This window comes from Lissotriton vulgaris, chromosome 9 (genome assembly GCF_964263255.1).
Source record: "Lissotriton vulgaris chromosome 9, aLisVul1.2, whole genome shotgun sequence".
In the NCBI taxonomy this organism is placed as follows: domain Eukaryota; kingdom Metazoa; phylum Chordata; class Amphibia; order Caudata; family Salamandridae; genus Lissotriton; species Lissotriton vulgaris.
This window is the reverse complement of record NC_141697.1, coordinates 419,816,124-419,843,592: the sequence shown is the minus strand read 5'-3', so window position 1 is coordinate 419,843,592 and position 27,469 is coordinate 419,816,124. Positions and strand designations below refer to the sequence as shown.

Sequence of the window (27,469 nt, the reverse complement as noted above, 5' to 3'; positions counted from 1 at the left end):
TTTAAAAGCAAGTGCTTATCTATCAGTACCTTTGGTGTAGGTGTGTGGGGTTACACTAAAAGCATTTTATTTTTACAGATGGTGGAAAATAAATGTATTAGAAGACTCCTGGCTATACCTCAATCAGCCTCTACAAGTTTCTGCCATACTGAAGTGGTGCTCAGTTTGTAGGAGATTATATTAAACTACAGATTTTGTTATTATAGCTTAGAATATGGAGAAAGCCTGAGGCACTTCAATTGAGTTGTTTTGTCTGATTGCCTTGCCCTGGACAACGCACTAGATATCCCTTTGCTGACACATGTAAGAAAGTATAAGTGATCCAGGGCTACCAGAGCTTTTCTCTCACTCAGAGGACTCTTTGCACCTCACTACCCTTACACAAAGAACGGTTTTATGAGCGTAGTCCATTGGTGCGCTTGGTAAATTTGGATACCCGGGCAGATGCATCTGCCCTTTGGAATTTAAATTTGAGCCATATGCCAGCGCGCTATCTGCAGTTAATCACTAATGAATGATAAATTCATGCTGACTAGGTTTCACCTCCGTCTACTTAATTTTTTGCTGGCTTTCCAATGTGGTTCCCATACCTTCTTCCCCCGTGACAGCAGCTCAGAACAAAGCACATTGCACTTTTTTTTATTTTGCCCATTTTATATTATGCAAAGGAGACACTTTGTGCTCCCACTCTTGAAAGAAGCTAATATCACATCCCACAAGATGCATTTCACTTATATACAGGGTCTAGGCAGCATAGAGCTGTGTCATGTTACACTTAACTTTATAACAAGTGTTCTGCTGACCAAAATGATATTTTGCATATATGGTTCCACTAAGGATTATAACCTTTTAATGTATGTATTATCTAATCTGTTTTATCCGCAGTTTGTCAGAGGTTTTTTATAATCTTGTATTTGTTTTTACTATGCACTTTTATGGCTCATTGTAGTTGATTTTAGAATTATTGACTGACTAATCCCCAATAATCGCTGGATTAATCACGAACCTTGGGCTCTACGTGACGTAAATTGCTTCACAGCTATGGTGGGACTTGCAGGGGAGCAGGACACCCGCACAGCTTCGCCCAAACTACCCCTTCAAACAATGGACCATGAATGTGTGCAAGGGAGGGCAAATAACTTAATAGAACGGATAGGATAGTCAACAAGAACAAATTGGGATGGTTAACAGTGGCAAGACCTAAGACATCGTAAAAGAAGCCCCCACCACCATCTACCCACGGGGTGGGAGGGTTAAAAACAGATTTATAGGGTAAAGGGGTGAGTAGGGGGGGTTTATTGCCAACTCTAATTAATCACACAAGTTAAAGGCTGACATCTCTGGGCCCAAACCTGCTTCTCCCACCAAGGTGTTAAAAGTCTTATTCGGAATAACAAGACAGAAGCTGGAAATGTGCTCTTCCAGGGGCAAGACTGAACAGACTGTTGCATATGAGAGCAGACTGTTGCATATGAGAGAGCAGAGCGATGTGCAAATCAGATGTGTGCACAGATGGCAGTGACATAGCTGCAATGCAGAGGGGCAGCAAAAAACACAAAAAAGCACAGCCTATTACATTACATTCTAACACAGACATTTTGCCCAATAGCTAATGGAGCAGTCTCCTCCCCTGACAACTCTACCTATGGTTAAGCTTAAAACAAAGAAGGATATTCTGACACAGCAGACCCCTAAGTCGAGAGGTACAACAGACACCACTGGGGAGTGTCAAGAAGCAAATAAATACCATTGTTAGGAGAAAATGAAAGAGGCGCAGAGTCTTTGTTAGACCATCTAGCTACAACCTGTGATTGAATGTTAGGTATGTACAACAAGCCTTAAGATGGCTGCCACGTTAGTTACCATTGTAAATAGATTAGTGTGGAGATTTAAAATCTCGCAGGACTTGAAATCTCAAGCCGCGAGAATGCGCTTTCATCTGCGTACTTCAATTTGCCTGTGTGAGGTGAAATCTGACTTTTGAATTGCTCCGTGAATTAGTATTTGCAGGAGCGCAACACTTAGTTTCCGGAGTCCGTTTGGGCACCTGTGCAGAAACTACATTCCCGAGAGGTCTCCCCTTGGTTTCCGAGTTTCCAGAAGAACAATTCTCCAATGAGGAGAATTCTTGGAAGTCACGTCTTGTCTTCCAGTCAGCTCACCTGTTAGGAGCCTTGTAACCTAGTGTCTGTTTCAAATTCCTAATTTACGAAGATTCCAGAGTCCGAAGTCCAGTAAGATGATGCAGCGATATTATTGAACTTCAGTGCAAATATTCCTTTCTGCAGTATTCCAGTAAGACTCATCTAACTTAGCTCAGCAGCACCAGTCAGGAGCTTAAACTAGTTCTCAGCGCGGACTCCACTCTCGCGTTTCAGTCCCTTCCTGTTCTTTCCTTCCTTTATTCCCTCCCTTTTTCCTTTTAGCGCAAACTCCCTTCTGAAGCAGCCTGGACTCTGCATTACACCATATTGTTGGTTTAGTGAGGAACAACGCAAGAAACAGTGACTAACAAGTACTATCAGCAATTAAATAATCAACTGCAGTCAGGGATACTTTCACTACTGTACAAAGAACCTTGAATTTAATTAATAGGTAGGAATTGTGTATGCTGTCACGTACTATTGAGGGAAGGGGAGGATGAGATGTACTTAATCCAGAAGATGTGTTTCCTTTGTGCATTAGGTATCCTTGACAAAAAAAGAATTACAGAAACTAAAGATACTTAATGAATAAAGGAGAGGCAATGCTCTTGCAGGTTCTAGCTTCAATGCTCTAGGTGTTCAAGTAAAAGAATGTGTAGAGTAGATTGAGAGAGTTGTTTTAAGTTTTGTCTTCATTTATGCATTAGGAATTCTCCTGATCTCACCAGTGGAGTACTCCGTGAAGACTTTATTGAAGAAGAGAGAATCCAGGATCAGTCAGTCTCTTCTCGGTCCCTACCCCCTTTCTAGAGCAGCTGCATTCTTGGAAGTGTGTTCTGGGAAGAGGGTATTGGGACTTAGCAGCATTCTGCCTCTGTGGAGAATTCAGCGCTTGACAGGGAGCATGGGAAACAAGCAAGGGCAGGCCATGACTCACAGGACCAGCTTGACTGTATATTAGGAGCCATTGAGAATTTTAGACCTGCCCTTGAAACCAAATTTGATGCTGTTGCTTTACACATGGGACTGATGAGAACAGACCAGAGGAAGCTGAAAGAAGGGGTCAGAACCGTGGCAGCAAATATTACAGTGACAAAAAGATTACCAATGAATGGAAAGAGATGACTGACATGTTGGAAAGGGTGCATCTCCTAGAGTTCATAGCAGAAGAGGTAGCTAAGAGAGCAAGAATAAGCAACATCTGCATCTTTGTATTCATTGCCCAGGACATACTTCAATTGTGCACCTGGAGAGGTGTTCATCCTCAAAAGGAATCATCAAGCATGGATTCTGCCACCAGGTGCTCATCCTGTGATAGCAACTCTTGCATTATAGAGGCAGAGAGATTATATTGCTACGTGCCTGGGTGCATGGCCTCTACCAAGTGCAAAAGACAAATGTCTTTAATATTTCCAAAACACAGCACTATAAGCACAAAGGCACATGCTCCTTGATGTTATGGGAAAGTTGAGGGAGGATTCATTCAGATGCATTCCCCTGTTTACAGCGAAACAAAGTAATGTATAAGGTGTGAGCCTACTAGTTCATGGTGGCCAAGGTGTCAGATTGGATGGAAGAGAAAAATATCCAATAAGGGAATGGCTCTCACAAGGGCAAAGGAGGGAGCTAAGAAATGGCTAATGAAAAAGAAAATGCACACTAATCTCATCAATGAAGGAAAGAAAGCGAGGCAGCAGTGGAGGCGCTGTGGGAGGTGGGCCATGGGTTGAAGGAACTGGGAGGGGGAAGGGGGGGGGGGGTGGGGGCGGATCTGGCAACCTCACAAAATGGGCCATGGTTACTTACCAGTTGAAAGTAGTTTGGAAGCCTGAAGAGTTTTCAGGATCCACATGCTGCGCATTAGTCCGCCATCTAGTAGTTGAGTCTACAATACTTTAAGTCTCTTTTTAGGTCAAGCCAGGGAGGGCAGCGCATGTGCTGCTCTGCAATACATGTTGTATTAGGAATATGGACTTAAAGCTCCGCCCATATTTTTCATTGGCTTGTGTCATTGTTCTTTATTAAATGCTGGCTTCTGATTACTTAATAGGCTTGTTAGTCCCTCCTTGGTACTGCCTTGTCTACATTTGCCATGAACACTAACATTTTTCAGAAACATACCAGGCCATGGTTTCTTAAAACTAAGAGTGGAGGCGTAATCTGGGTGATTTAAGAGTGAAACATGCTTTTAAAACCACATTTGACGCAGATGTGAGCACATGCTAACACTCCGCTGCAGAGGTTAGTCGTCCAAAAGAAGACAGGTGCTAAAATCATCTCAGATTAACAAGAAAGCATACCTTTCCTCACGTTCCCGTTTTTGCTTACGAGCATGGCGATCCATCACACTGGTTTTAGTTCTCGTCTTTTTCCAAGAATAGTAAAACTTGACTAGGCTTGCAATTGATTTGTCAGGAAGCTTGGGGAAAGAAAATTATACTTTAAATAGGAAAATCATGAGAAAGGAAGATTTCTGTACATTTCTTTAATACTTCATGCTTTGTAGTTACACCAACTAAGGGTTACACCACCTCACAGCCTAAATCAGCACACCATGTAACCATCTCAATCTACGACTGGATAAGAATGTATTAGCAGATCAAAGAAATATATACTTGTGTATTCTGCACCCAGAACTGACAGATTTTAACAAAGGTGAACATCATAGAAAATTAAGCTGACCCCATCCACTAAGCCTGTATATTCTCCATTAAATTTACTCACTTCAGGTTTTGAGCTCCCAAAGTAACCTGGTAAAATTCAACCTGCAAGCAAAAGTCAGAATAGCTACATCAAGCTATGCAAGATTATTTTTCTTCAGTGGTGCTCATCTGAATTAACCCCTTCGATGCTCATGACTAGCCCAGCTCGTCATGCAGTACACTGGTCGTGTGCTTATGACGAACTGAGCTCGTCATGAACAAATGGCACCAGGGATTTTCCAGCACAGGAGGGGAAAACCTCTAGCAGCCAAGGTGTTAAAATGTGCTCAACTTTAGTAAAGTTAAGTTTCAATTCTATTAAGAATACTGCGGGGAGGAGTATGCTTTTCTTCCTGCGCTTTAATCACATTTATGTAGAGCAGTCATTTTAGAGCAATATAAAAACTACTGTTCCCAGAAACACAAGGGAAAAAACACAAGTCCATTATCCAATCAATGCAGCATGGCCTCAGCAGTTAATCATCGCTGCAGAACTCCCTTTCTTCGTATGAATCGCGCCTTAGTGAGATCACGCATCCTTTTTAAACTATCATTCCCTGCAAAAGATGAACTTTCTAAGTGACCGTTCTGAACAACTAGTATTATCAGAAAGTAATGTTAACAATAGAATCAATGAACAATTAGCTCAAGCCAACAGGAAGAGAACACAGCCACAAGGGAACACAGCCACAAAGTCGGCACCATTGTAATAACGGATTCATTTAAAATAAACTGATTTACTCAAAATGGGCATGGTGAGTAGCTAATCTTGATCACTGGGTGGGATAATTCTAGTCTCCATGTACTTAATAAAATTGAAAATTAACCTTCACTAAAGCTAGACAAATTTTAATTCTATGTCCGGACGAGAGGCTAGAATTATACAGTTCAAAGCTTGCTGACTACTGAGCCACTTACAGCACCAGCTTAAAATAAAACATTTTCAAAGTGGAGTCCAAGGACCAGTCAGCTGCACGCATTAGGTCTTTTGATTCTTGTTTTATGCATTATGTTTTATATTTTACAAACTTTGTATTGACTGTCAAAAGTATTGAGATGTGTATTCCTCTACGTTTTTGATGCACTTAGAAACCAAACTGTATGAAATAAAAATAAAAAATTTGGATAAGTCTTTTAACAAAAACTCTTGAGAACAGCTTCTTTAATCTACTTTGCAAAATTTGCATATAAGTTGTTACAAACTGTGGGACTTCAATAACATTGGGGTACCAGCTAGACCAGAACCTCTTACCTCTGCCTTTCTCGCACCTGAGCAATTTCATTCAGGTTGCCCCTTGTTTTGATATGTTCACGACACTTCCTACTTAGGACTGCGAGTTGAACATTGGTATTTGTACTGTGGGACACCACTAATTTTCTTCGTTATATTTAGTCTGCCTACTAACCGTAAAAGAAACCCTCGCCAGGTGAGGAGCCGCGCCAGCGACCAAGATGGCCGCTTGAGCCTCTGCTCCGCCGGCCGCCACATCCTGACCAGCCATCCGGCACATTATCCTGAACCCCGTTCCCACCATCGGGAGGGGGGACCAGCACCTGAGTCACTAGGTGAAATTCTGGTTCGCTTGGGTGCTTCAGCGACAGATTATCGTCGTCCGAAACTTTGGGGCCTAGGGCGTGGACACCGGGACCCTGAGTTTGGCACTGTCCGCAGCGGAGTGCGACAACATCGCCTCTGGGACCGGAAGTGACCGGTCGGAACCTGGTTTATCGCAGGTGAGCCACGGCTGGGGCGTTCTGAGTCCACTTATCCTGATCTGAGGTCGCATTTCTGAGGAAGCTGTCTGGACCGGATTGGTGGTGGCAATACCGTTGAGAGGAGACTCTGAGAAGCCCCAGACCAAAATCGACGAAGAATACTCGTCAGGTCCAGTCTAACAAAATGGACAAGTAAGCCATCTCCAGGGGGTCCCCAGCTGATGCGAAAAGTACCCCGGCGGGGGGTAGGGATGATGATTCAGTCGTGGAGGATCCTACTATGAAAGACTTGATGGCAGCGTTCACCGGGGTCCAATCTTCCTTGGGTAAGATGGACACTAAACTGGTCTCAGGGTCGATTGAAGTGGGCCTCATAAGGGTTGACCTTACTAAAACGACAGAGAAAGTTAAGAACTTGGAAATTAAGACGACGAGTCTCATCGAGGATGTGTCTGAGCTACAGAAAGAGGTGCAAGAGCTTAAGGCGGCCCGGACTCAATTTGACCGAAAGCTCAATGAATATGAAGGACGGGGGCGCCGCAATAACGTCTGCATTCTTGGAGTGCCGGAGAGGTCGGAGGGGTTGACTCAGGATCTCTGTCGAGGAAATCGTTCTGCAACATCTCAAGCCTAAGGGCTTCAGTAACTTTTTTACAGTGGAGAGGGCCCATAGAGTTCCCGATGGTCGTCCGAAGACGGGGGCGCCTCCTCGTCCCATAATTGCCCGGGTCCTGAACTTTCAGGACCGAGATGCTATCCTGCAAACGGAAAGATCCTCGGGCCCGCTGGCCTATGAGAACACTTTGCTGTTCTTCCCGGACTTCACCCAGATGGTACAGAAACAGCAGCAGAGCTTTATGTCCATCAAACGGCGGCTGAGGGACCGGGATGTGAAGTACTCGATGCTTCCGGCTCGTCTTCAGATTGAACATGACGGGAAGACTGTTTTTCGATAATCCGATCCAGCCAGTCCGCAGCAACCACAGGATCGAGGGTTCGGACTCCGGGGCTCAGGCCCGGACAGATAGTGAAGAACAGTGACTGGTCGTCGTGTCTGTCGAATTAACATTATTGGTGGCGTAGTGGGGCTGGTTGGGTTGTTCTTCCCCCCTGGACTATTTTTGTTGGGGCCTTTTTGTAATTTACAGTGCAGGGGCACAGTGGTTGGTTTGGGGTGGTGGGGGCGGGTGGCCCGTTGTAAGGTCCTCCTCAGTTTTTCTACTTTTAGATACTTGTAGTTAGTTGGGGGTGACAGGCACACTGCGAGTTTGGGATGTGCGTATGCTACCTGCAGGGGGGTTGGGTCGGATTGGGAATGGGGGGTTTTTGTTTGTTGATTTGTTTGTTTTGTGTGACCAGAGTCTGCCATGGGTGCCTATGGATATCCTGTTCTTTTTCAGAGATATGAATGGCTTCCGCTAGGTTGAGTTTGGGGATTTCCGTCCTCAGCTGGGACGTGAATGGCTTGGGCGATAAGATCAAACGTACCATGGTGAGTCAGCTGATTAGAAGGCACTCGCCCGACGAGGCGTTGCTGCAGGAAACACATCTCATGGGAAAACGTTGTATGGCGCTTCACAGAGGGGGATACAAATTAGTGGCTCATGCTGGCTTTACTTCTGGCTCTAGAGGAGTGGGGATCTTGGTGAAAAACTCCTTTCCTCTCACTATCCAGTCGACGTGGTCTGACAACAGAGGCCGATATGTTGGAATATCAGGGCTTTGTGAGGGTAGAACTGTCACGTTTCTGTCTATTTCCCTCCAGAGTTACAGGTGGATACTTTCCGTGATTTGGGCCGGGTGTTTCTGACTCTGCCCATCGGTACAATGGGGCTGGGCGGAGACTTCAAAGCAGTACTGGATGGTAAACTAGACAGGCACCCTCCCGTGTGCTTTTGCCTTCCCGTAGATGGCTGGCGGATTTTATCTCCGCGTCGGGTTTGGTGGATGGATACACACGCCTCTGCAGCGCACCACTCTCTTTCTAGGAAAGACTGTTTTATTACCAGCGTCCCAGGTGGCCTTTATTCAGGAGGTGACTCATTTTGCACGGGGAGTGTCTGATCATTCGCCGATTTGGCTTCGACTGCGGATGGGACAGGGTGATGTGTGTAGGGGTGCACCGATTAATGCGTGGCGTCTGAAGGAACCTGCTGTCAGGAAGGAACTTGTATGTGTCACAGATTGTTATTTTCAGGAGAATGAAGGGTCGGTTACGTCGAAGTGCTCCCTGTGGGAAGCGTATAAAACTGTTGCAAGAGGGGGGGGGGGGGGGGGGGGGGGAGGTTCTTTCCCTAGTATCTGGGCAGAAGAAGAGCAGGGCGGAAATAGATAGGGTGGAGGCGGAGCTATTGGTCTTGAATGCTGCTGTCTCCTCGGGGAGCGACCCTGGGGCGGGGCACCGCCTCGGGTTGCTCTGGGATGAGTACAGGACCCCGACACGTGACAGAGCAAAGACACATGCTACTACGCAGAGTAGAATATATGAACATGGCGACAAGGCCGGGAAGTTGATAGCATGGTTGGAAAAGAGCGATTGGGGGTCTCGGTTGGTGCCGGAACTGCGTATTGCGGGTGCGGCGGCGTCAGATCCTCAGTTGATTGTGGATGAATTTGCCTGATATTTTGAGGAGGTCTATACCTCGGCAGGAGACTTTACGGAGGGAGAAAATGCCGATATGATTCAGGACATTCCGATGCCGGTTCGGTCTGTCGAGCACAGGGAATTTCTTGACTCTGCCCTCACGAACGATGACGTGGCGATGGCCATTAGGAGGGGTTCACTCCGGCAGGGCTTCTGGCCCGAACGGTCTCCCCATTGAATTGTTTAAGCTTCATGCCAACCGCTTGGCCCCGCACCTGAAAGATATGCATCTTGAAAGTAGAGACCGTGGCGAGTTGCCTTATGATCAACGCCTTGCGAACATTGTGGTCATTTATAAGGACAGTAAGCCGCGTCTGGAGTGTTCGTCGTATCGTCTGATTTCCCTTTTGAATGTAGAACCTAAAGTGTTAGTCAAACTGCTTGCCGCCCGTCTAGTGAAGGTTATCACAACGCTGGTGCATCCGGACCAGTCCGGTTTTATGCTGGGTCGGAACACTGCCCTTAATCTCCGTCGGCTCCACGGAGTGGTTGCGGGTGCGTCCCGCATCCATGAACTGGCGGTGTTGTTGTCCCTGGATGCCACTATGGCTTTTGATCGAGCGGAGTGGCCATACCTCTTTGCGGTCCTGGAGAAGTTGGGGTTTGGCCCCAAATGTATTGGTTGGGTTCGCCTGCTCTACTCAGCCCCCCTGTCTTGTGTGGTCGTAAACAAATAAACAATCTTAGGTCCCGTGACTTTTTACTTGGGAGGGGCACTCGTCAGGGTTCCCCTCTCTCACCACTCTTGTTCGCCCTTGCCCTGGAGCCGCTCGCGGCCTGGGTACGATGGGACCATTCGATTAGATGACTGCATTGGACGTCGGAATGGGAAGATAAGAATTTGCTGTATGCTGATGACATCCTGTAGTATTTGACCTCCCCTCACAGTTCCCTGTTGGTTTTTATGGATATTGTTGCAGTTTTCGGGAGGCACTCGGGCTTCGCTATTAATTGGGTGAAGTCGGTCCTCTTTGTGTTAAGTGGTGAACCACCCAGAGTGCCAGTGAATTGCCCGGTGAAGCTGGAATTGGTCAGTTTTTGTTATTTGGGGATCCAGATATCGAAGGACCCCAAGGTACGCTTTAGTTTGAATTTATTACCCCCATTGGCCAGACTGCGAGGTGATGTCGCAAGGTGAAAAGCATTACCACTCTCCTTGTTGGGCCGCGCAGTCTTTTTTAAGATGCTGGCCCTCCCGCGCTTTTTGTATGCTCTGCAGAATTCCTTCGACCCGGTGCCTCCGTCGTATTATAACGAGATTGAATCTTTGCAACGCAGCCTTCTGTGGGAGAAGAGACTGTATCGCATTGTCAAAATTGATGTTGCCCTGGTATGACGGGGGTATAGGTCTGCCTAATATCAGGAAATACTATTGGGCGTCCCAGTTCGCTCCTATTAATCATGCAATTGAAGGCTCGCCGGTAGACCCGGCCTTTGCGATGGACCGTGGCCAAGTGCCCAGGGAAGAGTATACTAAAGTGGTGTATGCGAAGAGTGGTCGCTTCCCTTTGGTGGGTCCTACATCGACAAGGGTATGGCATGAGGCTAACAGGGCCCTTAAATGGGCGGGGCGAAAAACACTGGCTACGCCTTTGTGTAGCTCGGAGATGTTGGGTAATCTGTGGAAAACGAAAGGGTTTGACCGTTGGGATTTGATTGGAATTACACAGGTGCGAGATGTGTGGGGTAAGGATAGGGTGTTGACATTTGATGAGTTGCAGGTCAAGTACCAGCTGCATGATACTGAACGGTTTAGATAACTTCAGGTTAGTCATGCTATACGTGCCGTTATCCCCAGTGGCGAGACATCTCCGGTGGCCTCCCCGCTGGAGGACCCACTGTTGGATGGTTATTTGCCTATCAAAGCAATATAGTTGACCTACAGAAAACTCCGTAACCATACTGAGGATCCCCTGTTGCAGCTTAGGGAACAGTGGGTGGCGGATGGATTAGTTCTGGATGAGGAAGATTGGAGGGAGGCGGTGTCATCCCATAGAGTAGTGGCGGTCCCAATGAGACTTTGTTTGGTCCAACTCAGGATTCTGCACCGTTCCTACACCACGGGTCCTGGATTGTTGAGGATGGAGTTGGCCGTTGTAGGAGAGTAGGATCTGCAATCCTATGGTCACCCCAGATTTTTGCTTTTTGCTTCACTGGTTTACGACTTCCCTGGCTGTGGGCCTGCTAATCAGACCCACAGCCTAGTTCTCTCTAAATTGACATCCATGTACCTTAGGTGCATTTACCAATTGGTATTGGGTCACTATTGTAAGTCCTTGTACAGTGTACCATAGGTACCCAGGGCATAAGTGAACCCAAGGCCTACCAGGGGCTGCAGCATGTATTATGCCACCCCTGGCTGGCCATCCAAATCTGACAACTGGCTGATCAATCAGCTGGGGCAAGGTGGTGTAATCACCCTTTGCTTTAGATATAGTATACCTATATCTAAACCTAAAATGGACACATATCCTCCTATAGGTCACTCCTATGGCATGCCTTAACAATCCTGGAGGCAGAGTGCTTGGAATTAGGTGAGATGGTGCTCTAGCATGAGCTGAGCCTTTCTGCAGCTTTCAGAACCAAGTCCTTTAGCGGTTTCCATGATAACGCTATACCATATACTCTTAAGTGCATTATAAACCTCACGGTTATTGCCAATTTTGGTATAGCATTATCAAAACATGTTGAGTAAGGTGTCATACGAATTGGAATACTACCCACTCGCCAATTCTGGCGACGGGGGTAGCATTCCACCCTTCTAGAGGGGCACGACATGTACCTAACTGTGAATCCCGGTTAAAGTTAAACTCGAGCCTCAGCATCACAAAATGGATGAGGTCACCAGACACAAGTCTGACCTCCTGCTGCTGGGAGTCCTTCCAGTGAGGGAGGCCTGGACAAAGGGTTTCCTGCCTTGAGAGGTGCTAGCACCACCCCAGACAGGATTTTGTGTATTAGGTAGGATAGGCCTGAAAGGAATGAGACATGCCTGGGGCACACAAGGTGCCTCTGTGCATACTGGTCAACAAAGGGAGAGATAGGGTTATAGGGCACTCTTAGACCCCAGTCAATTATCAGATAAACAAAGGAAGAGTGTCCCTCAGAGAAGCGTTTTAGCACGTAGGATAAGAGGCCAGGTGGAAGTGGTCCAAAAGTTTTTTCAGGAAACCGTCACTCACCCTAGTGGTGACATGCTTCATCATCGGGTCCACCGGGAGAGATCGAATACCTCCCCGGTGTGCTGCGACGCCAGGAGACTGCGGAGCAGGTTTTGTGAAGGAGAGATGTGAAAAAAGTGAGGTTTAAAAATGCCAAGAGTTGTACCAAAAAATAATTTATTAGCTGGTCAACTTGACATAATAAAAGCTAACTATGTGAAAGGAGAACTAGCCAAATAAATTATACTGGTGTCTCCCTATTACAGAGAGGTCAACATGTTTCTGCCCATGGTATGTGTGACTTTACAGGGCTTTCTTCAGGACCAGTAAGCGAGTGTTACCTTAACAGGAGTGGGCGCGCTAAGGCTCACCCTGCTAAAGGCAGTGAAAGTTAAAAATAGCACTATGTGTAAAAAGGTGCAAATAAAAAGAACAAACTAATAAGTTGGGGATTTACCTCTCTTTTGAGGAACCTAGAAGTCTGTGGACCAAAAAGTAAGACAAACAGACAAGTAAACAAACAAATAACATGAAATCAATGAGTATTGGTCATTAAGCATTATTATTGATGCTTTTCAGTGGCGTGATACGTGCTGGCATACTTATCAAAGGCCGTTGCCGAGATGCTTGGGAAGTAGAGAAATAGTTGTGCCGCAAGCCGGAGTGGTGGGCCTCAACTAGCGCTAAAAAATAGAGTCCAGCGCGATCTGTTGTACGTGTGGTGAAGCAACAGATTGTCAAGTGGAGACTTAAAGTGTTAAGTCTGACCGTGAGAGAAGCCAGGAAATGGCTACCCGTAATAAATCGCTACCTATAATAGGGCGTCGGAAGTTATCCCCGAAGTGTACAGCGGAAAAGCAGAGCTGCAATGTGAATAGCAATTGCTCTGCTGGCCGTGACTTGTAGTTCTAATCAGGCACGCAAATGTGAGCGAAAAAACTAAACACTTCTCACTTGTATAAAAAGTGAACCACGCCCCATAGAACTCAGGAGGTGGGTGGGAGCGACAATGGCACACCCTAATTAGGGAAGGAAACAACAGACAAACACAAAGGGTTTTTAGAAATCTGGCAGAGTTTGCAAGAAATAGACTTATCTGATCAGGAGTATCAAAAACGAAGAATTCTTACGCCCGCAACGCTCAGCACCCTCTCGGTACCTAGCTGTTCCCTCGCTGGATCTCGTGGATCCTGAGCGAAGGGCGAGCCCGGTATTATGAGGGAGGTGCCTGAGCGCGGGCCTGTGGGAGCTGTTAGTTCATAGTGAGGCTTGGAACTAAAGTCGCGTAGTCCTGCGAGTGATGGTGTCAGCGTGGGACTACGTAGTAAGAATATCATATAGAGGCTTGGGAGTTGTGAGGCTTGAAACGCAAGCTGAGGGCGTTTTGTTCAAGCGGTTGACATACTCACGAATATAACAAGAGCCAGCCTGAGGTGTTACAGAGGGTGACGTCCGACACCCGCTTAATCAAGGTACAAGACAAAAAGAATAAGGATAAAGATATTCAGTAAATTATCCATATCTTGTCCAGGTGCTGGGGGCGGCAGAATATTCTGCGTGCAGTGTGAATTAACCATTAATAGTAATACTGGAATGGAACACAGAGACCAGTCATATGCCCAATGGTACAAGGGGTCAAGCTCGACTGACAGTGAGTACACGGGGGCAAAAGGCGGCCAGTAAGGCAGAGTGCATAATAATTGAGGATGATAAATACTAGACCTGGGCAAGGCTAATGTTTTAAGACATTAGTCCAAGGTATTTGGTCATTAAGCCCATGAATGTGGGTGCTGAGTCTATAGACCCAGCGCTGTTCTTTCTCAAACAGGATGCTGTCTCTGTTTCTGGGGCTACTGACTTGCTCAATAATTGTCCAGGTCATATCATTGGGAGTGTGATTTGCCTGCAAAAAATGTTCACTGAGTTTCATTGTAACTTTTTTGCAACGAATGTTGCTACGGTGTTCGCCAATGCGTGTTTTCACTTTTCGTGTTGTCATGCCAACATATTGTTTTGCACAGGGGCATGTTATCAAGTAAACAACATTGGCAGAGTTACAATTAGTGTGAGATTTTTGAATCCATACTTTGCCAGGTTCCAAGTTGAGTTGTTTAGTATGGGTGGTCAGATGGCACACACTGCAGTCAGTACAGGGAAAATGCCCAGTAATGGGTGGTAAGTGCCATGGTTCTGTAACAGATCTGGTGAGTATGGATGAAATGCCTGGTAATGGTCTGGTATGTACCAAGGCGTCTTTCAGGCTCCTACCCTTTTTAAAGGAGAACAGGGGTTTTTCCCAATCGTTCTTGTTACTTGTGATTATTCTCCAATTTTTGTTGATGGATTTCTTTATCTTATCTGACAAGGTGCTGTATGTGGTTACACACGTAAGAGGCATCTCTATGTTAGTTTTTTCAGTCTCTTCAAGAAGGGCATCGCGGGGTTGGTTGCGTGCCCGAGTCTGGCCTTTATTGAGAATTCTTTGTGGATATCCTCTTTGTTTTAATTTTTCTGTCAAATCATTTGCCTGGATTTTATAGTCTGAGATGTTACTACAATTCCTTCTCAGGCGAAGAAATTGTCCATAGGGCAGATTCTCTCGCAGAGGTCTCGGGTGAAAGCTGTTAAACTCCAAGAGGTTATTTTTTGCAGTGGGCTTGTGGTGGGTCACAGTTGTAAGACATGTGCCCTCTATTTTGATCTCTACGTCGAGAAAGACAATAGATTCCTTGCTGTGATTATGAGTGAATCTCAAGTAAGGATCAAGAGTATTGATCCAGCTCAGAAAATGAGTGAGGCTGTCTTCATTTCCTGTCCATAGGAGGAGAATATCATCAATATACCTCCTCCATAAGCCTATGGAGGAGGCGAAGGGGTTTGTTGTGGGCAGGATATGTTTGGTTTCGAAATCATATACATACAAACCCGCTACGCTAGGAGCGAAGGTACTACCCATTGAGGCCCCTGTGCTCTGTAGGTATAATTGTCCTTTAAATTCAAAGTAATTTTCTTTGAGTGCCATCCTTGCACATTGTAGGATAAATCCTTTCGGGGTGGTGTACTCCCAATTGACAGTGTCTACTGCTTCAGCCAGTACCCATAATATTTCTTCCTGGGGGATGCTGGTGTAAAGACTCTCTATGTCCATGGTGACCAGAATTACAGAGTCTTGTGCAAATGAGATGTCGTTGAGTAGCCTGAGTAGACGTTTTGTGTCTTTAAGGTAGGTACTCGAGTTCTGCACTATTGGTTTGAGATAGTGGTCACAAAAAGAAGATAGTGGCTCCAATACTGAACCGATTCCAGACACAATCGGCCGACCTGGGGATGGTAATATGTTTTTATGAGTTTTTGGCAACGTGTAAAAATATGGAATCGTTGGACCTCCTGACATCAGATATGCCGCTTCATGTGGGGAGATATGTTCATTAGTCTCCGCATCACGTACAAAATTTGCTATCCGTGTTTTCATTTCTGCGGTGGGATCTCTCTGGAATCGGTTCAGAGTCTTTACACCAGCATCCCCCAGGAAGAAACATTACGGGTACTGGCTGAAGCAGTAGACACTGTCAATTGGGAGTACACCACCCCGAAAGGATTTATCTTACAATGTGCAAGGATGGCACTCAAAGAAAATTACTTTGAATTTAAAGGACAATTATACTTACAGATCACAGGGACCTCAATGGGTAGTACCTTCGCTCCTAGCGTAGCGGGTTTGTATGTATATGATTTCGAAACCAAACATATCCTGCCCACAACAAACCCCTTCGCCTCCTCCATAGGCTTATGGAGGAGGTATATTGATGATATTCTCCTCCTATGGACAGGAAATGAAGACAGCCTCACTCATTTTCTGAGCTGGATCAATACTCTTGATCCTTACTTGAGATTCACTCATAATCACAGCAAGGAATCTATTGTCTTTCTCGACGTAGAGATCAAAATAGAGGGCACATGTCTTACAACCGTGACCCACCACAAGCCCACTGCAAAAAATAACCTCTTGGAGTTTAACAGCTTTCACCCGAGACCTCTGCGAGAGAATCTGCCCTATGGACAATTTCTTCGCCTGAGAAGGAATTGTAGTAACATCTACGACTATAAAATCCAGGCAAATGATTTGACAGAAAAATTAAAACAAAGAGGATATCCACAAAGAATTCTCAATAAAGGCCAGACTCGGGCACGCAACCAACCCCGCGATGCCCTTCTTGAAGAGACTGAAAAAACTAACAGAGATGCCTCTTACGTGTGTAACCACATACAGCACCTTGTCAGATAAGATAAAGAAATCCATCAACAAAAATTGGAGAATAATCACAAGTAACAAGAACGATTGGGAAAAACCCCTGTTCTCCTTTAAAAAGGGTAGGAGCCTGAAAGACGCCTTGGTACATACCAGACCATTACCAGGCATTTCATCCATACTCACCAGATCTGTTACAGAACCATGGCACTTACCACCCATTACTGGGCATTTTCCCTGTACTGACTGCAGTGTGTGCCATCTGACCACCCATACTAAACAACTCAACTTGGAACCTGGCAAAGTATGGATTCAAAAATCTCACACTAATTGTAACTCTGCCAATGTTGTTTACTTGATAACATGCCCCTGTGCAAAACAATATGTTGGCATGACAACACGAAAAGTGAAAACACGCATTGGCGAACACCGTAGCAACATTCGTTGCAAAAAAGTTACAACGAAACTCAGTGAACATTTTTTGCAGGCAAATCACACTCCCAATGATATGAACTGGACAATTATTGAGCAAGTCAGTAGCCCCAGAAACAGAGACAGCATCCTGTTTGAGAAAGAACAGCGCTGGGTCTATAGACTCAGCACCCACATTCATGGGCTTAATGACCAAATACCTTGGACTAATGTCTTAAAACATTAGCCTTGCCCAGGTCTAGTATTTATCATCCTCAAATATTATGCACTCTGCCTTACTGGCCGCCTTTTGCCTCCGTGTACTCACTGTCAGTCGAGCTTGACCCCTTGTACCATTGGGCATATGACTGGTCTCTGTGTTCCATTCCAGTATTACTATTAATGGTTAATTCACACTGCACGCAGAATATTCTGCCGCCCCCAGCACCTGGACAAGATATGGATAATTTACTGAATATCTTTTATCCTTATTCTTTTTGTCTTGTACCTTGATTAAGCGGGTGTCGGACGTCACCCTCTGTAACACCTCAGGCTGGCTCTTGTTATATTCGTGAGTATGTCAACCGCTTGAACAAAACGCCCTCAGCTTGCGTTTCAAGCCTCACAACTCCCAAGCCTCTATATGATATTCTTACTACGAAGTCCCACGCTGACACCATCTCTCGCGGGACTACGTGACTTTAGTTCCAAGCCTCACTATGAACTAACAGCTCCCATAGGCCCGCGCTCAGGCACCTCCCTCATAATACCGGGCTCGCCCTTCGCTCAGGATCCACGAGATCCAGCGAGGGAACAGCTAGGTACCGAGAGGGTGCTGAGCGTTGCGGGCGTAAGAATTCTTCGTTTTTGATACTCCTGATCAGATAAGTCTATTTCTTGCAAACTCTGCCAGATTTCTAAAAACCCTTTGTGTTTGTCTGTTGTTTCCTTCCCTAATTAGGGTGTGCCATTGTCGCTCCCACCCCCCTCCTGAGTTCTATGGGGCGTGGTTCACTTTTTATACAAGTGAGAAGTGTTTACTTTTTTCGCTCACATTTGCGTGCCTGATTAGAACTATAAGTCACGGCCAGCAGAGCAATTGCTATTCACATTGCAGCTCTGCTTTTCCGCTGTACACTTCGGGGATAACTTCCGACGCCCTATTATAGGTAGCGATTTATTACGGGTAGCCATTTCTTGGCTTCTCTCACGGTCAGACTTAACACTTTAAGTCTCCACTTGACAATCTGTTGCTTCACCACATGTACAACTGATCGCGCTGGACTCGATCTTTTAGCGCTAGTTGAGGCCCACCACTCCGGCTTGCGGCACAACTATTTCTCTACTTCCCAAGCATCTCGGCCACGGCCTTTGATAAGTATGCCAGCACGTATCACGCCACTGAAAAGCATCAATAATAATGCTTAATGACCAATACTCATTGATTTTATGTTATTTGTTTGTTTACTTGTCTGTTTGTCTTACTTTTTGGTCCACAGACTTCTAGGTTCCTCACAAGAGAGGTAAATCCCCAACTTATTAGTTTGTTCTTTTTATTTGCACCTTTTTACACATAGTGCTATTTTTAACTTTCACTGCCTTTAGCAGGGTGAGCCTTAGCGCGCCCACTCCTGTTAAGGTAACACTCGCTTACTGGTCCTGAAGAAAGTCCTGTAAAGTCACACATACCATGGGCAGAAACATGTTGACCTCTCTGTAATAGGGAGACACCAGTATAATTTATTTGGCTAGTTCTCCTTTCACATAGTTCGTTTTTATTATGTCAAGTTGACCAGCTAATAAATTATTTTTTGGTACAACTCTTGGCATTTTTAAACCTCACTTTTTTCACATCTCTCCTTCACAAAACCTGCTCCGCAGTCTCCTGGCGTCGCAGCACACCGGGGAGGTATTCGATCTCTCCCGGTGGACCCGATGATGAAGCATGTCACCACTAGAGTGAGTGAGGGTTTCCTGAAAAAAACTTGTATTTTTTCATGAAATTGGTCCACCTTTTGGACCACTTCCACCTGGCCTCTTATCCTATGTGCTATAACGCTTCTCTGAGGGACACTCTTCCTTTGCCTCTGTGCATACACCTGTTCAAACCAGTTGCTGGGGCACTCCAGCCCCAGCTCTGGCGCGAAACCGGACAAAGGATAGGGGGTGTAACCACCCCCTTCCTGGTCCCACCAATAGGAGGGACCTAGTGATAGTACAGCCCCCTTTAGCAGGATAAAGGTAGGAGCTGGTAACATTCCAAATCAGATTAATCCTGACTTGAAACTTTACAAGAAGAAACTCTGGACTTCGACATTCTGCTACAGAAGACTGAAGAAATCTCCCTTGTGGCCAAGGAGTGACCACCCTGCACAAGCAGGCACCATCAAGCGTCCAGCGGTTTCACTTTGTCTTCTCTCGAGGATCCAGACTTCAGAGCCCGACGAGACCCGGATTCCCAGACCTCTCCGACCTCTACCTACATCTGCAGCACAGCTGAGATCCGTGGGTGCGACGAGACACGTGGGACCGGCCATCTTGGAGAATCTGCACTTCGCTTCCATCACGATTTCAGAGGCATCCTCGACGAAGTGCTTTGGGGATTGAATAGCCCCAGCCTCAAGCAGCTCCTGCACAGAAGATCAGCCCTCCAGCATCCACAAGATCTGCGTGGGGCCCTTTTGCTGGATTGCTGCTCGACGCGTTGTCTGGTCACTTGCCGGCTGGCTAGTGTCCTCCTAGACGACGATCCACGACATCAACATCGCTTGTCTGGTTGCTCCAGACTGGCCCTTGCTTCCCTGCAAAGGAGAAGCACCCCAGACCCTCCTGGTCCGCACCAGATGCCTTTTCCACTCACTGCGTGGGTTGCCTTTGCCAAGGCCTGTTGACGCCGAATCCGGAACCAACACCACCGACAGCGAGAGCCTGCGTGGGACAGCTTGTGCCTCCATCCTGGTCGTTGAAGACACCTCCTGGTCCACGTGGCTGCAAAGTCAAGCGTCCACTCTTCACCTGATCGCGAGAACAGCATCTGGTTCTTTCCTGGTTCCACATCAGTCACTGGCTAGTGACTTTGAACTTTGTCCCCTCTGCTTTCAGGTCTTCAGCTTCTCTGCTTTCAGGTCTTCAGCTTCCTTGATCGAACCGGACATCTTCCTCCTGGTCGCCTGCAGCATCTTTCCTTTCAGGCTCCATAGACTTCAACGCAGAGACCCGACACGACTTTGCACCTATGCACCCGCAGCCTGTGGGTGAAGTAACAAGAGCATTTCGGTGCTCAGGGGTAGATTGACTCTCCTAGTGTCCAGATTCACAGTCATTTTAGACCTAACTAGTCAGGATTGTCCGTGCTCACCTTTTTCTTGAAATGCACTGTCCATAGACGTTACGCATCTCGCATGCGAGTTCACACTCTGCACACGCGTTCCGTGGGCCTCCTATTACTTACCTAAAGTTAGGATAGTGTAGTCCCAGCGATCTTCCAGCCTCTTGACAGCTCCATTCCTTCGACGTCCTTATACCACTTGTTTAGTAAATGGTTTGTTGCGCCCCTAGGGCACCATTGTAACTCGTGCAACTTATCGTATTTTTCTTAAGAGTCTTGTCATGTGCTTAGCCCTCTGACCTCCTAAAGAGTTCAGAGGTGTATGTTAGTTAATAAATATCTTGTTTATTTTCATAACTACCTGTGTGGTGTCCTTTCATTTGGTATTCAAGGGGTTATATGTGGTAAAACAGCTGGCTTCACATGACAAAAGAGTTTAGCCTAAGACTGCTTTGTCCATGCTACCATTAGGATAGCTGGTCTATAAGGGTGACTTACAACCAATCACCATCAGGGTTGTTTTGACTGATACAAGGTGATCACTAGAACTAGTGAGCATCATATATCAGGCCAACTTTCCACAGCCGTGTCTGCAGATTGTCGAAGAGGGTGTGGCATGCCTGGAACGTTCCTTCATATTCTGAGGGAGTGTGAGAAGGTCCGCGATTTTTGGACGAGGATACATTTAAAGATGAGTGAAGTATGGGGTGTGCGGATTGAGTTGGAGGCACGTCGATGTTTGCTGAATGTTTGGGAGCCCTCAGACCTCTAGAGTCATGGCAAACTTTGGGTCACTCTTGCTTGTGCGATAGCCAAACGTAATATTGCACAACTCTGGGGTGCTGTTCGGGCACCACAGGTTGGGAAGTGGATGGAGGACCTCGACTGGGGTATGTTCCGGGAGAGGTCTGTGTATGTGTTGAGGGGGCGACCCCGCAAGTGGGGTAAGATCCGGGGAGTTTGGAACGCTTATCGTGGGGACATCTGTACACCACCTGAAGTGGATCCTGCCAGTGTGGAATCGGAAGACGCCTAAGCCCATTTTTTACATTTTGCTTTATTTGTCTTATATGGAGGTCTATGTTCTCTATGTGTATATTTGCAGTCACTCCATGAGCTCTGGTAAGTTTTGAGTTGTATAATGTCCCTTTCTTTTGTTCAATAAAATGTTTAAAAAAAAAGTTTAAAAAAAAATAAACCCTCGTCTAGCTTTGCCTGTACTCTGCCACACCATCAGATGCAGGAAGCCCTCTGTCACCAACTGATGAGGCATGAAATCTGGACTCATCAGAATGTGAGGAAAGAGGCTGAAAGTCAGATTGAAGAATCCCAGGAAAGTTGTAGCAGAACTGAAAACCACACTGGAGAACTTCATATGGGTGTTATAGTGACCACCTCCGACCACTGACATCGCAGCTATGACGAAGCTCGCGTGATCGAGAAGGGAGGAAATGCACAGCCCTTCCCATGAATCTAATTTTGGAGGAACGCGTCCAGAGCCGCCATCTGAGGGTCCAGCCTCCAGCTGAAGAACCCGGTAGTCTAGGTGGGAGGCAAACAAATCTATCAAAACCAGACACCACCTGTCCGTGATCATTTGGAAGACTTGGGGGTCCAGTTTCCACAGACCAGAGTCTTGGGAGATGCAGAGTGTGCCAGATCACCACCTGATTCAGCCAGTTCACCACCTGGTTCTCCTGGCCTGGAATATACTCCGTGGCAGATACATAATTCTCCAAACAGAAATTCCAAAAGTTCTTCACAAGGTCTGCCAGGATATACAATACCACAGATACGTTGTCCATCTTCAGGAAACAAGACTGAATCCGGTCCTTTGTCCAACACTGAACTGCGAACGAACTGGCAAGGATCTCCAAACAATCTATATGTAAGCTATTTTCTTGTGGTGACCAACTTCTAGAGAACTCCCCACACCTGGCGAACCAACTCGACATGCTGGCGTCTGACTATCACCCAGACGAAAGTGGAACTGAAAATTGCCCTCCCGTTCCATGCGTCCATGTGGGTAAGCTACGAGTTGATCTCTTCCCTTGCCACGTCCTGTAGCGCCATCGGCTGGGAGTATGTTTGTTCTTTCCACAGGTGGTGAGCTTTGAGGCGCTGGAGAGCCCGATAATGGATAGGAGAGGAGACCACTAGACTTACAATTGGTCTGAGCAAGGTGTGAGGTATGGCCAGAATTCAACGAAGTTTGTGTCTAATCTTTACTATCTTCTGAGAAGGAAGACTAAGAGGACAAAGTGAAGTATCACAAACCCCAGGATGGTTGTCCTCTGAGAGGGGGAAAGAAGAGACTTCATTGTTGATTACAAACCACAGGCCGTGTAACAGATTCACTGCTGTCTGGAGGTGCAGAGTAAGTTTCAGGGGGCACGGGCCAGGAGGAGCCTATTGTCCAAGTAATCAATTAGCCTTACCCCCTGTGCCCTGAGGTGCTCCAACGCTGGTTTGAGAACCTCCGTGAAGCACCAAAGTGCCAATGGAAGGCCAAACGGGAGGGAGGCGAGCTCTAAGGTCTGGGAATGCCAGGTGAACTGTAGAAACAGAATGGTGTGGAAGGAAGACAGGGACCTTCCAGTACGCATCTTTTACATCCAGGCATACCATGAGTATGACTGACTGAAGCAAAACATCTGAGCAGGTGAATGCCTTCTATCTTGAAGTGGTGGTAAACTAGCCACTTGTTGAAGTCCCTGAGGTTGATTGCTTGTCTGTCCACTATCGCTTTGTTGACCAGAAGAAGCTTGCCAAGAAAACCACTGGGGTGTGTTACTGACCTGCAGAAGCCCCCTTTCTTTAGGGGGGCTACGACCTTGTCGATCAGGACTGCATTGTGCTGGGAAAAACACGTAGGCCATGGCAGAGAAATTTGCTGAGGGTTCTCATAAAACTTGATGTGGAAACCTTTTTCTGTTTGTAAGACCCATTCGTCTGAGGTGATGGCGATCAATGCAGGGAGGAAGTGGGCAGACAGCCCCCTACCCCTTGTTGGGAAATAGGGAACACACTTGCCGCTTCCAGAAGGGCCACTAGTATGGCCCTTGTATACGCAGCGTCCACTGAATCAATGGCTTCCCGTGGGGTAGAACTGTTGAAGTGCATGTTACTTTGCTACCTGCCTGTGCTCAGAGCCTTGTCCCCTGAGGGAAGCTGGAGATGGGAAGTGGCCGGCAGTGGGGTGCCCCAGCCACAAACTTGTGGGTTGAAAATGCATTTAATATTGGTCTGCATCTTGTAGAGTGGCTCTACTGTCGCCACAGATTTGCCTAGCTCCTTCACAAAAGGACTGCAAAACAAGAGTCACAGCACCCACCTCAGATGAGGAGATATCCCCAGACTTGGGATCGACCTTAATCAGTAAAGAGCCACAGTGCACCATAAATAGCGCACAGTTTGCGTTCCCTAGGAATATAACCAGAATCTGTGCCAACCCTGGGAGGAGCTCAAACTCAATGAGAGAATTAAAGACCATGACCTCCTCCACCATATCAAGGATTTTCGCAATAGAACCTACGGCATCTAGCAGCTGGTCTTCACTTCTCCAACATCAGAAAAAGGTTTAAGATCCTGAGATCCAGGATTGGATATAACCTGTCATCCTTCTTGGGTATCAGGAAATACCAGGAGTAGCATCCCTGACCCTTTTCCCGCTCTGAAACCACCTTTAACGCACCTTTTTTCAATAATGTTAGGACTTCCTCCTGCAGGAGAAGGTGGTCCTCCGAGCAAGCACCCTGGCAAGGAGGGTAATTTGGACGGAATTCCCGAAAGGGAAGAGCATACCCATTCTCTACAAGATTGAGAACCCAAAAGGTCTGTAGTGACCGATTCCCAATCTCGAAGAAAATGATTAGGCCGACACCGCCCACAGGATCAGCATGATCCAGAATGGTGGATCTAGGGCTGCTTTGCTGTGGTAAGAGGAGGGGAGGTGGAGGAAGAGGAGGAGGAGGGCTGACAGCCTTGTGGGCGACCTCTGTTCTTGCCCCTGTAGGATTTGTAGAAGGTATTTTGCTGCTGCTGAGGCGGTCCATAGGTCCAAAAGGACAACCTCCCAAAACCTCTGTACCTCCTGAACGAGGAGTCTCTAGATTGAGTCTGAAGACCCTGAGACTTGGCTGTTGCTTTACTATCTTTCTGTTGCTTTACTATCTTTAAACCTTTCTAAAGTTGCATCTGCTTTTTTGCCAAAAAGTCCAGAACCATAAAAAGGGAGGTCCAAAAGCGAAGTCTGAACATCTGTGGAGAAACTGATGATTTAAGCCATGCACTCCTAGTAGCAACAGAAGATCCCATATTTCTGGCGACAGAGTCAGCAGTGTCTAAACCACTTTGAATGACTTGACGTGCAGCCGCTTGAGTATCTTGTAAGACCTCATTAAAATTGTGTGTCTTCTTCGGACAACTTAGGTGCAAGTGGTTTAGCAGAGTCCATTAAAGCAGGGATATAGCGACCCAAACGACAGGTGGCTTTAGTGGACTTTAGGGCCATATTTTCCAAAGAAAACACTTAGGGAATCGAAGAAACTCGACCAGTCTGCTGTCATCTGGAACTTGAGGAAAGTGACCAGAAGATCTTTTTGAGCAGGCAGCTTGGACCACTAGGCTCTCAGGAGAAGGATGGGAGGCTAAAAAGGCTGGATCCCATGGAGCTGCCCTGTATCTTCTGGCAACAGATTTAGAAACTGCCGGAGTCGAAAAGGGCTCCATTACAGACTCCGTGATTGCCTCATTATAAGGCAGTAGAGGCTCTATTACTGAAGGCGGCGAATGAAGAACTGTCAAAATGTTAGATTTAAATTTAGTAGTAGGAAGCTGAAGATCTAAAAGTTCTGCTGCCTTTTTTATTACTGTGTGGTAGGGAACCACATCCTTTAAAGGAGCATCAGATGTAGGCGAAAGTTCATAGTCTGGAGACATCAAGGCCACTTGCTTCCCTTAATACTCCAAAATAATGATCTGAATCTTGAATCTCCCCTTCCTCCATTCCCTCCAAACAAAACCTCTGCTCCTCTAGAACCTTCTCTCCAAGACCTCATTCTGGGAACCGGCGTCGGTAGAGCCACGACCGACTCCGATGGATCTGGAGCTGGCATCGTACACGGATCCAGAGGCACAGCCTGCGCCAACCGAGTTTAAGCTGACTGAAAAGGCGTTGATGTCCTTGGCACCGGGAAATGCCATGACCGCGCCGCTGGAAGAAATGGCATGAAAGGGGCCTGGACATAGGCCTGAGGAACCCCCAGAATAAACGCTAATGGACCCATGGGTCCTGAAGGTGCTCCAGAGGGGTACATAGCCCAATGGAAGACTCCATACATAGCATTAAGATAATGCAAGGGATCTTGACCCGGGCCAGGGAAAAGATGATAGGCCCCCAGGACAGATTCCGGTGTAGGCGTTAATGTTCGGGCCAGCCGGCGCCTGAGCCAATGGAATCGCCTGCTCATCCGGCACAGGAGCCGGAGAATGTACCGAAGTCGGTGAATGAACCGGTGGAGATCGAGCAGGAGAAGCTGCAGGCGAAGCCAATCTTGCAGGAGAAGCCCGAGTCGAGGGATAAGGAGATACGAAGTCCTAACGGTGTCGACGAGCTGGAGAGGTCGACTTCGGCACAGTTTCTCTATCAAAATGGCGTTTCTTATCTTCGCCATGAAGAGTTTTGCTTCTCTTTCCTTCCACGTCTTCGGATTAATTTTCCTACAGCAGGCACATCCCTTGATGTCATGATCAGACGACAGGCACCAGACACAATATTCATGCGGATCTGTAATGGAAATCTGTCCCCCGCTCTCCCTGCAGGGCTTGAACCCGGACATCCTCGGCGACATCCTGGAAAAGGAAACAAGAAGCAGCAGAGAAATACAAACAGAAGCACAAAGTAGCAAGTGAAACTACGGAGAGTCCTAGAAAAACCGTTCGCGTCGACGGCACGGAAAAAAAGGAACTGATGTAATCACGCCGAAGAGGCTCTTATGCCTCCAGTGACGTCAGCGGAGTTGCGAGCGGAGCCATGGTTCTTAGACGTAGTCCTAGTCGGCGTGGAGAGCTACAAAGAATGTGCGACTGCTGCTGGCGTAGGGGATATTCACAAGGTGAGGAATCCACTGGCCGATGTATCCATCTGAATGATCCATCTTAAACTTTGTCACATGGCATATTACACATACATTTGGCTGTTATGAATGCGGAGGATGGGTGACAATCACTGTCGGCATGGATGCCAGATAAGGAGCACCCCGACTAGCACATTATGGGACTGTACGGAGGTCAGGGTTTATTGGGAGTGTATAGGGAAGAGGTTGCCTGGGGTTTTGAGATGTAGCTTACAACCAAGCTGATCTCCTTGTGCATAATAGGGGTGGGGGTGGGGATCCTTAGATGGGTACGCACTGTATTTTTTTAGCACTTTGGCCTTGATGGTAGCATGAAGGGATCTCCTTAAACATTGGGAGGGGGGAAGACATGGCCATCCATGCCGGAGTGGGACGAAGGTGTGGGTTGTTGTATGGAGGCAGAAAGGTTTGTGTACTGTGCTAGGGGATACCCAAGTAAATTTGAAATTGTATGGGGTCCATGGATGGGAGCCACGAGATAAGGCGGAGTAGAGTTCCAGGGGAGAAGGAAAACAAGGAGGGGGACTGTACTGGACACTTGATGGAGCTTGAGAGCCAACAGGGAGGTCAAAGGGTCTACAAAATACCGCAGCAGAACACAGTCCTGTCCGAGTCTGATGGATTGCATTGCATTGTATTTTGGTGGATGTATGACATGCCTTTTGCAGTTGAGGGATTGTTTTGTCGCCTGTTTCTGTCAAAATACAAAGTTTAAAAAAACAAAAAGGAAACATGGTAGACAAATGGTTTTGGTCTTATGAAGATTTCCAGTCAAAAGGATTCATATCAGCAGTTCAGTAACCAAGCAAGCTTGGGAGGAGGAGTAGAGGAGAATAAGTGTTACAAACAATTCTACCCATATTTGGTGTTTTAATAGCACGCACCTCTAAACCAGAGCCTGCGAACAAGTAATTATGTTATGTATTCATCTTCTTCAAATGCTCAAAACACTTTTTTTATCTTTTAGTACCTACATG

The 27,469-nt window shown here is 46.7% G+C and overlaps 1 protein-coding gene across 1 annotated transcript in view; it reads right to left on the bottom strand.

Annotated features, from left to right (window-relative positions):
* Window positions 1–27,469, bottom strand: part of RCOR1 (REST corepressor 1) — a 745,358-nt gene that overhangs the window by 559,322 nt on the left and 158,567 nt on the right. The window contains exon 6 of the mRNA XM_086937837.1: window positions 4,445–4,563. Coding sequence (XP_086793963.1) covers window positions 4,445–4,563 — 119 coding nt within the window. The remainder of the gene's footprint in view (window positions 1–4,444; window positions 4,564–27,469) is intronic.